The sequence below is a fragment of the Vulpes vulpes genome, chromosome 8 (genome assembly GCF_048418805.1).
Source record: "Vulpes vulpes isolate BD-2025 chromosome 8, VulVul3, whole genome shotgun sequence".
NCBI classification, from domain to species: Eukaryota; Metazoa; Chordata; class Mammalia; order Carnivora; family Canidae; genus Vulpes; species Vulpes vulpes.
This window is the reverse complement of record NC_132787.1, coordinates 57,748,783-57,761,289: the sequence shown is the minus strand read 5'-3', so window position 1 is coordinate 57,761,289 and position 12,507 is coordinate 57,748,783. Positions and strand designations below refer to the sequence as shown.

The window sequence follows — 12,507 nt, the reverse complement described above, 5'->3', positions numbered from 1 at the left end:
AATACACTTATAGATAACTTTCTATGTGCTGAGCACTATTCTAAGCACTTCATAAATATTAACTATTTGCTCCCCACCAGGTCTAGGAAATAAGTATTCTTATTCCCAATTTTATAGAAATGGGCCAAGGTCACACTGCTAATAAATAGTAGAGCCAAGGATCAAGCTCAGGCTGCTAGTCTGTCCTTGCTTTTAAGCATAGGACATAGCGCATATGATGACCCCCCGTGCTTTGGTGTATAACCAGGGGCTCCTTTGGCCCTTGCCAACATACCTGGGGCCAGACCCCTCCTTGACCCGATGCTTCAGTCATATCAAAGCATGTAAGCTGCTTCCTTCCTCCATAATGTTCTTCACATACTCTGTTCCGAGCCTGAGATGTCCCACTGCCCACCCCCAAAACAAGCTGTTTCCTTCCTAATGCCTACCGGCCGTACCCCAGGCCGGCCCTCCCACCACCCTTGTGACTCTTCCCTGTGCTCCCCTCTGCCCAGAAACTGGGACACACCTATTTCTGCAGCTGCGGCACCCAGCATGGAAACAGGCACACAGTAGGTGCTCAAACGTGCTTGCAGGAGGCAGTGGGAGGGAGGAGCGAAGAGAAAGTAGCAAAAGTTTGGAAGTGGAAACAGCTACTTAGGAGTAACCCAGACGTGCCCTGTCTGCAGACAGAGCAGTGACCCTTATGCAGGGAGTGTGAGCAGGTGCACCTGGCGTCACCATGACAACGAGGCCTGAGGAGTTGGAGGCGGGCTGGGGACTCCCCTAGGGCTCTGGCACTCCTGCTCCCTGTCTCTGAGCACCGTGCGCAAGAAGCCTTTTGCACACAGCATGCGAGGAGAACCCTAGGTTCTCCTAGAAGTAGGGGCCAGTTCCACTAGGGATGAGGCAGCCTGTCACTTACCAGACTGTGACAAGGGCAGCCACTGCTCACATGCCCTGGACCCATGCAAGTCAAAGAAAAAGCGCTCAGCTCTCCCCATCTGCCAGGTCAGCAATAAGAAATTGGAGAAAACGGATTTGGCAGCATCCAGAGGGTATTAAATATTCATCCTGACTACCCATCAGTAAAATCCCAGCAGAATACACCCACTGACAAGTCGGCTTTCTACACCGGAGGCTGTCCTCTTGGAAGCTTGTTTATTGCTTTGTCAATTTGAATGTGCAATATTTAATAGCCAGACCAAGAGAGGGTCATAAACATTTGGAAAATGAGTGCTGACATTTCCCTTATTGCTTCTGTATTTAGGGATATGTAATTGGAGGGTGTTTTTGGTGCTAGAGAAAATCAGAAGGAAGCAAAGCCCTGCTTCAAAATTAAAAGAGAAAAGAATTGATTACGAGGGAAGGATCGAATATGTTGAACTGTCTTAAAGTCTTGCCTAAATGCCCCGTGGGGGTCACACTCTATGATCAATGGGAGTCAGGCTGAGCTAAATCAACAAAATGGGAGTGATGGCATTCCTGGAAGATTTCCTTGGGGACCAGCAGATGGAACAGGAAGTAGGTAAAAAAAAAAAAAAAAAAAAAAGGTCGATAATAGATCCACAATCGATAATGCCATCCAGCCAGAGATTTTAATGAATCAGATACCTGTGATGTGGTCAGGCCATCAGGTGGCCCTGGCAAGGACCGATCTGGGGCATAGATCACACAGAGCCCCTTTGGAGCAGAAGACATGACCAGTGTAAGGCTGATAAATGGACCAGCATGGGAGAGCCAACAGTCCCTGGGTTTCTCTTCGATTCTTTGGAATAAGAATATTTGACAAAATATTCTTCTTTTTTTTAAGGCTTTATTTATTTATTCATGAGAATACACAGAGAGGAGAGAGAGAGAGGCAGAGACACGGGCAGAGGGAGAAGCAGGCTCCATGCAGGGAGCCCGACGTGGGACTCGATCCTCGATCCTCGGTCTCCAGGATCACACCCTGGGCTGCAGGCAGGGCTAAACCACTGAGCCACCTGGGTTGCCCTTGACAAAGTATTCTTAAAGGAGTGGAGGGAGCAGTTGGTAGGGGATGCTCCTATGGAAAGCACCAGAGCGGGGATAAGCAGCCATGTTTTGAGGCAAGGAATGGAGGGAGAGTAGAAAGAAGAGAAGCCGGCACTGGTTTGGAGTCTAGTATCCCCAAGTTTTAGGAGCCATCTTGTGGCAGAAGCTTGAAGAAACGGGAGTTAGAGGAGGCATAAATTAAACTCCTACACCATCAGGAAACTGGGAACTCTATGACTCCCTCGTGACCCCAACTTGAAAAAAAAAACAAACAAATTTAACTATTTGCTTATTAGTGTCAGGAAATCAAGGATGGTAAACCAGAGACAAAAGTACCTGATACAAAAGAGGATTCCTGAGAAGAAAATAATAATAATCGTCTAGAAAATATGTAATATAATAAAATTAAGAGCTTGGATTCTGGAGCCAGACTGCCTTTCTGGATTTGAATCTTGCTTCTGCCACTTATTATGCATCACTGGATCATTTATTTGCCCTCTGTGTCAGCATCCTCGCCTATAAAATGGGTGAGACATGGTATCTCAAGAACCAAGTAAGCTATTGTGTATGCTGTGTATTCGGGATGGTGACGGACACACAAGAAGTGCTCAAGAAACATCAGCTGCTGTCGTTGTTACTGTTCTTACTACTGTAACCACCTGTGCTGAGACTCCTCCACGCCAGCGATCTACAAAAAGAAACTCCTACAAATGAGGCTGTTAGCTGAAGGCAGAAAGCACGATCTCTGACTATGTGGGCTTAGAGAAAGTCAAAGCCCCCCTTTTATCCAGCACCACTGCTTTTGAACACAGCACACGTGGGTTCAAATCCTGATCTCCCCTTCGCCACTTACTGTGACGTCAGCAGATCAGAACCTCTGTGGGCCTCAGTTACTTCATTTATAAAGTGGGAGAGGGTAACGGGTGAGGGCAACATGAGATCACACAGGCCAGGTGTCCGACATGGTCAGTGCTCTGGTATTTTCCACTTCTAATTTCCCCCACCAAGAACACATAGTACCAACCAGAGTGTGGGAGGGGAAAAAGTAAAAACGTAGGGGAGGCTCTTTGGGGAAGGCGAAGTGCTAACTGCATAAATATTTATTTTTTTAAAATATTTTATTTATTTATTCATAAGAAACACAGAGAGAGAGGCAAAGACACAGGCAGACGGAGAAGCAGGCTCCTCGTAGGGAGCCTGATGCAGGACTTGATCCCAGGATACTGGGGTCACACCCTGGGCCAAAGGCAGATGCTCAACTGCTGAGCCACCCAGGCGTCCCAGTAACACCATAAATTAATCAGAATCCAACTAACTTGAACCTTTGCTGAGCTACCTCCTTAGCCTTCCCTTATGTGTTTCAGTTTTAGATTCCAAAGAGGGACAGAAACAAGCAAGTATCAGGAATTGATTCAAAAAGGCAATGTCAGGCAAGGTCCTGGGGTCAGCAGTAAGCCTGCCTTCTACAACTCCAGAACCACGTGATGGACACTGTGGCTGACGACGCTGACCTCGAGGGCCAGAGGAGACCACAAAATGCGCAATTACAATCAGAATGTCCCAGTCAGTGAGGCAGGCAAGTGTGTCCCTCGGCATTTCCACGAAAGGGGTCACACAAAATGGGGTCTCTCCTTAACCCACCATTAACCCAAAAATCCACTTAAGCAGCACAGCATCTTCTCTGAGCTTCTGTTGCCCAGGCTGAGGCTCTAATTGGCCAAGGGACCCCTTTCGATCATTTAGACAATCTGCTTGTTCCAAACTCTGGAACAGAACAGGGCTTTTATGGGGTTAGAAGAGGCCAAGGGTAAACTCAGACAATCCCACTGGGTAACCACCCTGTAAACCACATGCAACGTGATGGAACAGGCCAGGTTGGGCACTAACCACGGCTGTGAGGGGCAGAAAATTCCTCTTTGCAGGGTGTTCAAGCCATCTTTTCAAAGTGGGTGGGTCACAATGTCAGAAAAAACTTCTTTGCAAAGTCACCTCTCATCCAACCCACCCTTCACAGTGTGGGTGCCTGTGATCTCCTGTTCAGGGGCTGGATGGCGGCAGGGCAGCAGGGTCTTCAGCCTGAGCTCCACCTTCCACCAGCTTCCAACTAAGCAGGAGAGGGGGACAGCCACCGAGGAAACCATACAAGCGCATATACTTATCCCCTCCCACACATTAGGAAAAGAGCCCAACGAAGGAGTGGTTGTGGAGCGTCGTGCTCCCCACCCACCTTTCCCCACAACTGGAGGATTTCCAAACTAGTGGCCTTACCATCTGCCATGAGTGAGGGACCCTGCCTCCACAGGGGAAGGGAGCTCAAAGCAGTGCAGGAGACTAGAGCCTGGGTTGGGGAGAAAGACACACAACGGTTCAAGACCAGGCTCTACCATTTACCAGCTACACAACTCTGGGTGCGTCACTTAATCTTTCTTGGGCTTGTTGTGAAATTCTCATAAAACCATCGACCCTAAGCACCTGCCACAAGGGAGATACTCAGTAAGTGCCTCTCATGTTCCCTCTTGCATTCAACATTCCTTATCTGCCAACAGGGGAAAATGGTCCCCCCTCCACTCTGTTGTTGCAAGGATTATAGGAGATGACATTAGGTAAAGAGACAGCCTAAATAAGACATGACAACTAAAAGTGGTTTTAATCCCTGATTGGATTCTGGTGTGGAAGGAAAAAAAAATAAACTATAAAGGACATTGTTGGGACAATGGGGGAAATGCTGGTAACACCCTATAATCCTGTTGAATTCCTGGGGCCTGACAGCAGTGTTGTGCTTGGACAGGAGAGTGTCCTTGTCCTAGGTACTGAGGAGGAGGAGGCCCGACCCCTGCAAGCTACCCTCAGATGGTTCAGAAACAATAACAATGACCAAACAGAGGGAGAAAACACATGCAGTAAGATGTAACCACTGACCAGCACGACCAGGGAATGGGAAATCTTGCAGCTACCTTTGGATTTGAAATTTCTCAAGTTAAAAAGTTGGGAAATGAAGGCAGCACACACACCGCCCCCACAACCGAGGACTTGATGTGCACCTCTCCCTCCCTCCCCGCGTGCCTGGCACCCAGGGCAAGCACGCACACCCCACTCCCTACCACCCCGAGCCCCTGACCTGGCTGCAGCACCCTGATCTCCAGCAGGTTGGAGGTGCGCTCGGCCAGCCGCGTCCAGGTGTTGTTGTAGTTCCTCCGCCACAGCTCGGCTACACACTGGTACTTGCCCGCCTCCGTGTCACTGGCTCGGCTGATGCTCAGGCGTACATTGTTGCTGGACTCTGCCTTCTCGATGGCCGTGCGGGTTCGGAAGCTGGAGGACCTGTCCCCCCACTGGACCCCTCCGTCCCGGGTGAAAGTCACCAGGTCATGGAACTCAACAGTGCCCACTGGCTGGAACCGCCACGTCACGGACACAGGGACCCGGGCTGGGTAATGGGGTTTGATGATGCACTGCAGGTCAAACGAGTCACTGTAGGTCACACCTGGCGTGCGGGAGATGGCTGTGACGGCAAAGCCCATTTCTGGAGAGAGAGCAGAGAGACTGCAGCTAGGGGGGACACACCTGGCTTTCTCTGGGCAGCATGCCGCAGTGATGGGGCTGTTGGCAAAGCCGGCGGAGCAGAGCCAAAGCTCTGGGTTTCTCTTGATGCCCAGGCCAGTATGACTTTAGCTCTCGCATTAAAGCACAAGCCCAGAAGATCACAAGATGCCATATACAGAGGCCAGAGGCAATTCTCTTTGAGTAGCACTAAGTGAATCCTTCCTGATGAAACCTTCACGTCGATCTGCCTCCCATAAGTCCCCTCCCAGGGACTGAGGTCATGTAGGGAGAGCCATTCCCAGAAACCATGGGGATCCCATGCTAAAACAAGAGAAAAGATCCCCCAAGCCAACGTCATTCATTGCTGGCAAGATGGACACCACCCCCCAGCCCTGACACCTCCTCTGTCTGGTCCGCAGTGCATTGGGGCTGGAGAAGGGGGTGGCAGATGGAGGATGTGCCACGCATTCCCTGGGGCGCACAGCGTAGGCTTGCTCACCAGTCCCTTTTCCGTTTTACCTTGTGACATCCAGGAAAGATGGGCAGGGAGGGACCCACATCACATGGCCTGACCTTGAGCAGGTGGGGACCTGGGGCAAGGTGGGTTTCTGCAGTCACAGTAGGCTGTGCAGCTCACAATACTCCTTACTGACGGGCAGCAGACTAATCCCTGATACCAACTCCTCAGTGGGGGTTATCTGAGTTCCTTCACCTTGAAATACTACTTAATATTAATACATTGGTTATAATCATAAAACTGGGAATAGTCAGTATTTACTGAGCACTGTGCATCAGTAACATCTTCTGGCATACCATCCATTTCTTATAGACGAAGAGAAACAGAGAAGTTAAATAAGTTGCCCACGATCAAGCTGCTAGTAAATAGAGTCGAGGGTCTGTCTTATCAGGTGGCTTTACACAGGGAAAGTGGTTAAAGGCACAGACTCTTGAACCAGATGCCTGACTGTAACCCTTTCTAGCTGGATGACACTTCACCTCTCTCTGCCTTGATTTCCCCGTCTATAAAATGGGTCCTTGTGAGGATTAAGTGAGTTAATATTTGCAACCTGCTTGGAATAGAGTGGTACCTGGGACATGCTATATTTTGTTAAACATGTGGTTGGCTAAAGAAACAAAATACACATAAAGGAAAGTAGTTTAAATTCTGTGGTTAAAAGACTAGGCACAGAATGAATCCTTTGGCTTTATATGGGGAGGTTATGTCAGCAAATAGGTAGGCGTGATTTGCTGAAAACTCTAGATCTTCAATTTGGATTTCATAAGCTATCTTTATGTATCCTTAAAAAAAACATGTTAAGACCCAGAGATCCATCCTTAAACATTCAGTGGCTGTGATGATCACTTGTGCCCCTGTGTGCAGAAGATGCTGGCATGAGGGTGGGAGAACACAGGACCTCAGGGATAGGACACACACCAGGGGTTCCTAGCCTCAACACCTGAAGGAGGGAGAGCTTCTCCAAGCAAATGACTCTGTCCAGGCTTGACAGGGCACCCAACTTACACTAACTGAATGGTCATTATAACAGCCCACCTGAAGCTGAATGATGTACCTACACGTTATCATGCCGGGGCACCTGCTAAGAGTAAAACTGCACCAATATGAAAATTCACCTGTGTCAGTCACTATTTAGACCAAAAGACAACCTGAACCCACAGCACCCTCCACTCTCCCCTGCCCCACCCGCTTGGGCCATTCTGATCCTGGCTTTGGCCATAGGAGCCCCAAGGGTAGAGGATAGGGAAGCAGAACCAAGCCCCGGCATTCCAGGTCTAAGGCCCTGGTGAGACCCTGACTGTGGAGCCACAGACATATGGTAAGAATGAAAAACCTCAGGGGATCAGCAGCTACTGTCAGATTACCTCTTGAGAAGCACTCCTGGCTAATGCTAACCACTCCTTGGACGTTCCTAACCTCAAAGGTAGGGAAAATGATGGTGACTGGTTACCCAAACATTTCCTCACAGGAGCCATTCCCACAGGTCCACAATGGTGCTGAGTACAGGCCCAGGGATTGAGCCGATCAGCAATCTCAACCACCGGACTAAGTTTCTATAGATAGAAATCTGAGCAATATGACTGCTGCACGAAGCAGGTCAATTTGAGGATTAAGCTTTCAGAAAAAGAGTGTAATTCTAACTTTGGGTGGGGAGAATAGAGCACTCTGTTGAGGGCAAACCAGCCGGGGCTGCCATCTTTCCTAAGGGTGTATCTGCAAGCACCACCAGATCTGCCTATGAGGATGGTGGGCAACATGATCCCTAGGAGTGGGACACAAAGCCACTGAGGACAACTGATGTCACAGCCGGCCGTTCTGATAAACAGGAAGACTTAACAAGACAAGAAGTAGCACACTGGCCTTTTAAAATTGAATATACTGATTGTATTAAGCAGATCAACGTTGATAGAAGCCTCTTTTAACTGCCCTGTGAGAAGCAAATCTAATTCTCTGGTCTTAGCAAGTCTCAAGGTATCTTTTAATTTCATGCTAATGAGGAAGTGGCTTTCCTAAGGAGATGCCTTACAGAGGAACAGATAAAAAGCATAGGCTTTGTAAAAAATTGAGGGCCTCCTGGCTCCCCTGGTTCAGATTGTGGGTCTGTCATTTAAAAGCTGTAGCCCTGGGCAAATGAGTTAACCGGTCTCACACTCAATCTCCTTGTAAAATCAGTGTTTAGCTCTTGGCTGGGTGAAAATTCAAAGGGATGATTAAGCTTAGGTGCTTAGGGAACATAGTAAATGCTAAATAAATGGCCGAAGAGCATTTTCTACCCTTGTCTGCCCTGTCCTGGCCTCTTAAGGAGGGCTGAGCCCCTGGGCTGCAGGGCAGGAGAGCCTGGGGGCAGGCGAGAGGGGCTCTGCCCTGGGGGGCCAGTTCTGGCAGTGGCCTCTGCTCCTGCTGGATGGCTGCGCTCCCCCAGCCAGAATTCTTCGAACTTCACTCCCACCACACAGACCCAGGGGTAGTGAGCGCCACCCCCCCCCCCCCCCCCGACACCAGCCCCCAGGGGCCCCAAAGCGTCCCACAGGCCCCGTCAACCCCCCATGAACTTCTATACAGTCCCTTTACTTAAACCCTTTGGAGGGTACCATCCATTTCCTGCCAGAACCCTGACAGGAGAAGTCGGAGTAAGGTTCTTGAAGTGGGAGTAGTCTCCTGACAGCCCCGCAGAAAGACTGTCGGACGCCTACATACCGAGAGCTGTGATGGAGATGGGGGTGCTGGCCCGGCGCTCCCCGACGACCTGCCACTCGCCGTCCACTGCCCGCACCCATTCGGTCACGTGGCATTCATACTGGCCCTCGTCTTCCTTCCTGCTGTTGAAGATGCCCAGGCTGAAAGAGTTGGGCTGCACCTGCTCCATCTGGATGCCCCCAAAGCTGCTGCGCTCCCAGTAGGCTGCGCCTGGCTGGACGGTGCCATCCCGGTCCAGCCACATGATGTTGCTACGGCGGTTCTGCCGGTCCACGAGCTGCCAGATGACGGAGAAGCGGCCCTGCGGCCTGCCTGCCGTGCGGATGCTGCAGGAGAAGTGCAGGTTCTCACCCTCAAGGATGACGCTGGCATTGCTGGCCACCTCCACGGAGATGCTGCTCTCTGGGGGAGAGGGAGAGAGGGCTACGCTGGGCCTTTCTGACTGCTTCTGCACCCTCCCTCCAGATGCAAAAGGAGGATGGGGGAAGATGTCATGCTCTGTAGGTACAGTTCACCTCGGAGGACTAAAGCCCTCTGGCACTTACTGCTGCAAGCCCTGGCTGGTTCTGGCCATTGCTACCTAGGATTTTAGCTCCAAAACCTAGGAGAGGCCCTGTGCTGGGCACCAGAAAAATGTGTGGGATGAGGGTCTAAGACCTGAGACTTAGGAATACAACACACAAACATTGTGTTGTAAGGAATACAAACACAAACACACAAACATTGTGTTGTAAGGAATACAAACACAATGGCATTACACTTAGGACATAAAACCGTTTATCAGGGAATCTGTTGAGCTGAGGTTCAAGGATTTTTCAGCTCAAGAGTTGCAGTAAATTGAGTGACTTGAGAATTCTACTTCACCTCAGTCCTCCCACTGTTCAGTGCTACAGCAGTCAAATAAAAGCAGAACATACATAATGGGCCATTTGAGCCCTTCGGGGCAATATTAGCAAGCAGAACAAAAATGATGGGAAGTATTTGGAAGATAACACATGCTTGCTTGGGTGTAGGGAATAATGGAGCAGACATCTAGTTTCACAGAGTAGAAGGGAGCAAGCACTCATCCTCTTCATTAAAGCAGAGGAACAGACCAAGGCCGGCTCTCCATCCTGCCATGCACAGTCAGCCCTGCTTCCACTTAAAACATCCTGCCACTGCTTCGACCTTAAAACATCCTGCCAATCAAAGTCTGGGATAAGGATCCACTCCCTTTGCTCTCTTGCAACTCACTCAGCTCTCTGAAGTCACTCAATCGAATTATTTCAACTCTATATGTCTTCTTCTATAAGATAGGGATGGTGCTATTTATATTGTGTAGTTTTTTAAAGATTAAAAAGTCAACAAGACATGTAAGCCACCTAACACTTAGCAGGTTTTCCAAAAAGTGTTCACTGTGATCACGATGAACTTTACTATTCCTGAGAACTTTTGTTTTTATGAACACCATGGCTGCTCGAATCTGTCTTAATTATGCATACATTATTTTGTGTAATTATCTATACTGAATTTAAAAACCCCATAAGAATCAAAGAATACAAAGCATCATAACTAATTCTGCTTCAATTTTCTGGGTACCACCTATAAGAAACATAACAATTTAAAATGAATCAATTAAATCAAATCCCAGATTAGGAGGCAAACCCAAACACTGAACAGGGGACACATATACACCCATAACCATGCATTCAAATCAATCTTTTTCCCCCCATAATTTTCCCACAGGCAGAAACAGACAAAGATGAGCACCGAGCCCCAGCAGGTAGTTCGTGCTATATGGTGAGATGTCTGGTATCCATTCTGGACTGGCTTGTTTCACATGAACAAGAGGTCTGGACAGGGTGGAGAAATGAGAATTTTCCCAGGAGGGGAACCTTCCCCAGAGCCTTACCAAGATGATTTATGGAGATGAGGAGGCTCCTGATTAGCCACCATCTATAGCACTAAGTGGATAAAAGCATGGATTCGGAGGCAGGTGGACCTGGGCTCCAGGCCCAGATATACTGCTTCCTAATTCTACAGACTTGGGGTTCTTACTTAAACTACCCACACTTCATTTCTCATATGCAGAACAGAGATGCCAAAAGTCCCTACTTCTTGGGGTCACGACACTGACTGTATTGGATAGGGTAATTATTTCTCATCACCATCATCATTAATAATTCCTCTTTAGGTTAACGACTCATCCCCAGCATTATCATTCCATGGGGTGAATTGAAAGGACAACCCAGCATCAAGGGACAAACATCCCTTCGCTTGCCTCTGGCAGAAGGATGACTTGCAGGGCGTCACTGCCATTCCCTACTATTACCCCAGTGGACTCTTCCATAAGCCCTGGCTGGTTTACAATGGGGGCTGCTGCTTGGTGCTCTGCTGCTCGAACAAGCCTGGAAGAACTGCATAGTTCGATGTGAACCTCTGGGAAGAAAAACCACACCGGTGGCCCAGGCAAAGGTAGATACAAACCCCGTGCTGCGCTGCCTGTTAAGACTAGTTACAAGCGTTCCCAGGCCTGAGAAAAGGCAGCTGAGAATTTAAAACTCTCTGGATTAAGTGAAAACTAGGACAGACTAATGAGAACCTGACTGCATGTTCGCAAATGAAATTTCAAATCAGGAGGTGGATGATATAGCACAGGCCAAGCGCAGAGCAGTGGATCTGGAGTTAGAAGCAAATATTCCTAATGCAATGCACGCTCAACCTCTAATGAAACTGGCTCAGCTACCTCTCTGCACAGTGCTCTGGCTTCTTCATTCCTGGGATGGATATGATTTGGGCCTCTGCAGGGATTTGAGGGGTGGGAGCGGAGAAGGAAGTGATATATGCAGAAGCACTTGGGCTCTTGGGAGGAAAAGCGCCATTAAAATCCAAGGTATTATCACCATTACCGATGTGATCGTTGTACTTTGGTAGACTTACCCAAGTGGCCTTGGGGCAGGATCTGGTGGTGCTGAGGGACTTTAACTACCCAGTTATCTGCTGGAAAAGCAATATAGCAGGCCACAGATCATCAAACAAGTTCTTGTAAGGGGTTGGGGGAAATCTCTTAGTATAAAAGATATAGGAAGTAAACAGTGTGGCTGCCCTTCACTGGGTCCTTAGAGTGAGGAATTAGTCGCAGATTTAAAAGTAGAGAGTCTGTGGTTAAGACAAGCACAAACCAACAGGGAAACAGTCAAGAGAGTGGGCATTCAATTCAACAATTTCAACTCTACAAATACTCAGCAAGCACCTACCCTATGCAAAGCACCATGCTAGGCATTGCAAGGAAGAAGGAAAAAAAAAGAAGTCTAAGAAACGAAATAATTTCAAGATAATTAGGTGTGTGTGAGAGATTTAAAAAAAATAAACAAATACGTAAGAAAGGAATCCTGGTGACGAGGAAAGAAAAAATGGCAAGACCCATATCTACTTTTTCCTTCTCGTTTGAAGAGAATTATATTAAAAATATAAAAGTGTAAATCGAAACGTAAAGAGAATCATTACAAGGCTGAGGGAAAGAAGAGTCTGAGCAGTTGAGAAAAGGTTAAAGGTTAGTTTAAAAACTTCACTGGCTTGTTTAAAATCAGGGCACTGTAAGCTTTAAATTATCTTTTTTTTTCTAAAAACAGAACTATGAGAGAATTGAGATGTTAATGAGAACATCCTGACCCTAGGGGAGAGTAAACACAGTAGGAGCAAATGCAGGTAGTACCCCAAATTCTCAGCCACAACGGTTCCCCACCCAGACAAGGCCAGCTTCCACGGAGGCAGGA

General features: G+C 48.3%; 1 protein-coding gene across 4 annotated transcripts in view; it reads right to left on the bottom strand.

Moving 5' to 3' along the window:
• IGSF3 (immunoglobulin superfamily member 3) overlaps positions 1-12,507 on the bottom strand; it is a 91,764-nt gene that overhangs the window by 19,055 nt on the left and 60,202 nt on the right. For 2 of the 4 annotated variants that reach the window (XM_072766791.1, XM_025994634.2), the window contains exons 6-8: positions 11,672-11,731; positions 8,753-9,154; positions 5,114-5,518 (exon numbers count right to left, since the gene is read on the bottom strand). In XM_072766791.1, the coding sequence (XP_072622892.1) occupies positions 5,114-5,518; positions 8,753-9,154; positions 11,672-11,731 (867 nt within the window). The remainder of the gene's footprint in view (positions 1-5,113; positions 5,519-8,752; positions 9,155-11,671; positions 11,732-12,507) is intronic. The other 2 variants (XM_072766792.1, XM_025994635.2) reach the window with 1 other exon arrangement.